This window comes from Canis aureus, chromosome 12 (genome assembly GCF_053574225.1).
Source record: "Canis aureus isolate CA01 chromosome 12, VMU_Caureus_v.1.0, whole genome shotgun sequence".
Taxonomy (NCBI): domain Eukaryota; kingdom Metazoa; phylum Chordata; class Mammalia; order Carnivora; family Canidae; genus Canis; species Canis aureus.
The window spans coordinates 570451-575054 of record NC_135622.1 but is presented as its reverse complement, the minus strand read 5'-3'; the positions used below and the strand labels follow the sequence as shown (position 1 = coordinate 575054).

The 4604-nt window shown below is 44.7% G+C and overlaps 1 protein-coding gene across 2 annotated transcripts; it reads left to right on the top strand.

Annotated features, from left to right (window-relative positions):
• Positions 1–2662: 2662 nt before the first annotated feature.
• On the top strand, positions 2663–4395 carry LOC144324758 (uncharacterized). Of its 2 annotated transcripts, none has more exons than XM_077916072.1 (3): positions 2663–2867; positions 3261–3371; positions 3536–4395. In XM_077916072.1, exon 3 carries the CDS (start codon positions 3551–3553, stop codon positions 4382–4384), a length of 834 nt encoding a protein of 277 aa, XP_077772198.1. In that variant the 5' UTR covers positions 2663–2867; positions 3261–3371; positions 3536–3550; the 3' UTR covers positions 4385–4395. The 2 variants fall into 2 exon arrangements, with proteins under 2 accessions (XP_077772198.1, XP_077772197.1); XM_077916071.1 differs by having other exon boundaries at positions 3512–4395.
• The last annotated feature ends 209 nt before the right edge of the window (positions 4396–4604 follow it).

Below are 4604 nucleotides of genomic sequence, written 5' to 3'. Positions count from 1 at the left end.
CTTCTATCTATACTGATTTTTTTCCTGACCTACCTTTATTATTTACGCTAAACAGTATATTTAACAAAAGATGAAATTAACTTTTTTTTTTTTTTTTTTGGCCAGGCAATTGCTGAGGCAATGTCACATTTATTATTTGAGGTATAAATAAACTCAAATGGAAAAACAAAGCTTATCTCTTTGAGGAGCTGCAATTACCCTAAAAGGCGAAATCTCCACATCCATTCAGACATTTAACATTTATTAAATTGTTCTAGCCCAGATCCAGGTCATGGAAAAAGGGGAGAAAAAGACCTAAGCAAGATTTCGGGATTCTTTGAGCACAATCTCATTCCACCCAAGGTAGATACAAAGTTTTACAGACTGTGAGTAAACCATACTATTAAATAAAATCAGATTTTGTAGTTATGTGCATATGAGGAATGTGGGAAACAGAAATCCTTCACTGGGTTACTGTAGTCTATAAAACACTTATAATTATTACTTTCAAACAAATAAAAAGGTAAAGATGGAAGACTATGTTCTATTTTTGTTGATTTTGTTATCAGAAAAGATACCTTTCCCTGTTGGAAATTAATTTTAACCCCATGTAATCTCGATTTGATAAATTAAAGTTGATCAAAAAATACAGAATTTAGAATTACTATTTATTTTTATTTACTAAGCTCTTTGGCTTACCTCAGTGGAGAGTTAAATTCTCTTTGTTCTTAAGATTTATTTACTTATTTATTCATAACAGACGGAGAGAAAAGAGAGAGAGAGATAGAAAAGCAGGCTCCATGCAGGGAGCCCAAGGTAGGATCCATCCCGGGTCTCAAGAATCACACCCTGGGCTGAAGTCAGCGCTAAACCATTGGGCCGCTGGGGCTCCCTGGAGGGTTAATTTCTAATGAAGATGAAGTAGCAAGTGCTCCAAAAGTGGTAATTAAATTACTACAAAAGCAAAAATATAAAACACGTAAGCCTGATATACTTATCCAACAACAGGTTATGTTTTAAAGCATCACCCGCTTTGCTCAGCTTTGTAGACCGATGGGAGAAAAATTTTCCTATCTAAGGCCAATCTTAGTCTATCTAAGACTTAGTTATGAAATTGTACAACAAGAAGAAGAACCATTTATGTAAAATAAGCAAACATTTGTTTAACTGATGTATTCAACAGGTCAAATAGATGGAAATAAATGACATTAAAAAAATGAAAACCACCAGGGAAATCTTCAGGGGTCTAAAGAATGTCATTGTTTTTCAAAAGATAGCCAAATGATATAAACAGGAACAACACAAGTACAGAAGGAAAAGTTGCCGGAAACACCGACATGAACAATTCACTACTACATTAAATGCCGTACATCATTATGAGAATGATGCGAATGCATTCGTAAATAATAATTTTAAATCTTGGGCTAAGTACTTTTTCATAAGCAATTATGAAATAATGTATTTCAAATATGAAAAAGTACATGTAGCAATGTTATAATGGAGTTTCGAAGAGGCTGTAAATTTATGGGCCAATACAGAAAACTGAAATTGGTTATTGAATTAGATTCTGGATACTTTTACTGGATACTCGTCATTTCTATCACATTTGCTAGGTGGTTAGGCAATTCAACAATGAATCAAAGAAGATCTCAAAGAGCTGAGAATTTAGCATATTAGGTAAACAACAAATTTTAAGCAACTTTTTAAAAAAATAGTAATGCATCAATATCTGAATGAAACAACCCAGAGATTAAAGAATTCTAATTCCTAAAACAATAGACTATGAAGAAAAATTATGAAATTTGTCGAGACATAATAAACAACTATAATCTGGAGAGTACATTTTTATGATGAGAGAAACAACATTTACAATTTTAGGACTGCAGCCCTAGCAACGGAGCAAATTTACTCATGAGAAACTAATGAAGGACCCAGCTTCGATTGAACCTGACATTTTTAAGTGACATGTGGGATACTTGCATCTAAAAGGGAATCTGGAGGACTGCCTATATCTCTTTCTCAGTGACTTTCATCACTGAAATTCCCAAAACCTGTGTACAAGGCCCCAAAACAACAATGTACCTTTAGAAAAAAAATCTTCGGGCCTTCTCTGCCTCAGGTACTGTTGTAGGCACTTGGGTGGAAACAGACAGTAGATAGAAAACAAATACATAAAGTGCACTGTTCTACGATTATTAATTATTTCAAGCTCCCAAAATGATGCCAACCAGCTCACAAAATTTCCTTGGACTTTCACATCAGCTTGCCTTGTCCAAGCTGGCTCAGGCACATCATGACATGAGAAACGAGGCAAGAATGATGCGGACAGCACAGAGGAAACGAGGCAAGAATGATGTGGATAGCACAAGGGCACAATTCATATTGTGAATCTCATAGACAGGATGTGGGATGTGGACAGGGAGAAACCCAGGACACCTCCAAGTTGGATGGTCCACATAAGCACAAGTGGAATAAAGAAGTCTATCATGGAACACTGGGGTGGGGGGCCTGAGGTGGAGGAGAATCATTTTGTTTCCATAAGTTAAATTTGAGATGTCCATTAGACACAGAAGTGAAAAGACAACACCAAAGGTTCAACCAGTAGTGGACTCAGGTAGGGGATCCCACACAGTGAGGTCACTTCTTTGACAACAGAGCCCATCAGAACTTGGAACCCCTGCAACCAGGCACCCACATTCTAGTGCAGCCCCACATCAGGCTCACTTGGCTGGAGACATCCGCTAGTGAAAGATGTTCTCTTGCTGCCTGCCAACTTCCCGGGGCTCTGGCTTCCAGAAAGCCCAGGGATGTGGCTCTTTCACATGCTGTAGACTTTGGTTCCACCATTACACCCCTCGCCTCAGGGCGTTTGCCAGGAGGTGCCCTAGGTAATATAGAGCAGCCCAGGCCAGGCCACCTGTGCCAGCCATCCTGAGCAGCCCCATCCCCTCCTCTTCAGTTTCAGGGGACTAGGGATGTGTGGGCAGGTCTCACCTAGGCTGGAGGAGGTTGCAGGTCAGCAGGTTCCCCAGTGATCCCTGCATGGTCACACTGATGCCATGGTGGGGAGGGTGGAAAGATGATTCCTAAGGTGCCTCTTACCCATCCCAGAGTTAACCCAAGGTCCTAGAGCTGCATCCCTTTTCTCTTCTGGGGGGAGATGTGTGCCGAGTGTGCTGTGGTTTGTCTGGAATGGAGTCAGCTGGGTGTGGCGGCCCAGCCAAAGCAGCCAGACTGGGCGATGAGGCCTCCTGCCTGGCTGCCGGGCACTGTCGTTACAGAGCTCCACACAGGAGACAGGATAGGAGTGCGAGGAAGAGAACCTCTGCTCCACCTCCTTGAGGAACAGGATAGTGCTCTGCACAGCTAAAAGAGGCCAGCGCAGACTTGAGGTGAGTGAAGGGCCTGAGGTGATCTAGCTGGGCAGGGCTGCTGGAGTTGAGTGCCTGGCTTGAGCAGAGAGGCCAGGTGCTGAGTTCAAGCCAATTCAGGTGATGGTAACATCTCTGACTCACTGTTCCAACTTGAATAGCTATCTGCACCCTTGGTGACCCAGGAGGAAGAGCTCACCATGGTGCAGGCTATTGGGGTACCCAACATGCTGGAGCAGCCACCTGCTTCAGTGGAGCACCCAGCTTCGGCCCTCGAGCAACACCCTGAATCACATCAAGAAGCCGCCCCAGCTACTATTGTGGGGCCTACTGAAGCTTCAGGCCCTGAGTTGACCAAGCCAGTTAAGGCTGCTGCAGCTGGGTGCTTGGCCCGATCCGAGATGCTAGTTGCTGAGTCCAAGCCAATGCACGAGGCGGTCACACCTCTGATTCAGCGTCCCGACAAGGAGGACCGACCTGCAACCTTGGCCACCCTGGAGGTAGATCACGTCCCAGAGCATGCAATCGGGTTCCACCACATGCTGCAGCAGCCACCTGTCTCAGGGGAGCAACTAGCTTCCGCTCCTAAGCAAGATCCCAAACCACCTCAAGAGCCCGCCCCAGCTCCTACCACGGGGCTTGCTGAAGCTTCAGGGCCAGAGGTGATTGAGCCAGTCAAGACTGCTGGAGTTGAGTGTTTGCCAGGGGCTGAGATGGCACCTGTTGAGTCGAAGCCACTGCAGGTGTTGGTCACACCTCTGATTCACTGTCCCCACCTGGAGGTGCCGCCTGCACCCCTGGACCCTCCAAAACGTGGGGTAGGCCTCAGTGCCTGCCCTCGAGTTCATCAAAGGGCCGGTGCATCCACCTGCCTTACTGGAGCAGCCAGCCTCTGCCCCCAAGCAGCAGCTCATCATGGCTGCAGCCCAACAGAAGGCTTCCCCTCCCCTCTCATTGCGCTGTGTCTAAGTTTTGTTGTGGTTGTCATCAACTTCTATAATTCCTTCATGCATTTTGTTTGTAATAAAGGATAAGTTAACTTTGGACAAAACCTAACTCTGATGCTTTTAAATTACACATCGTGGTACTTTAGGTCCATTGCCAGTGTTGCACAGGCGAGACCAGAAGGTACATGGGCCACATATCCACTGTTGGCTGCAGGGACAACCGACGACTGACCATTCCTCCCTGCTGTCCCTGCAGCCACTGCCTTTCTCTCTGTCTCTGCTGCCTTTCCTCCTCTGGGACATGCAT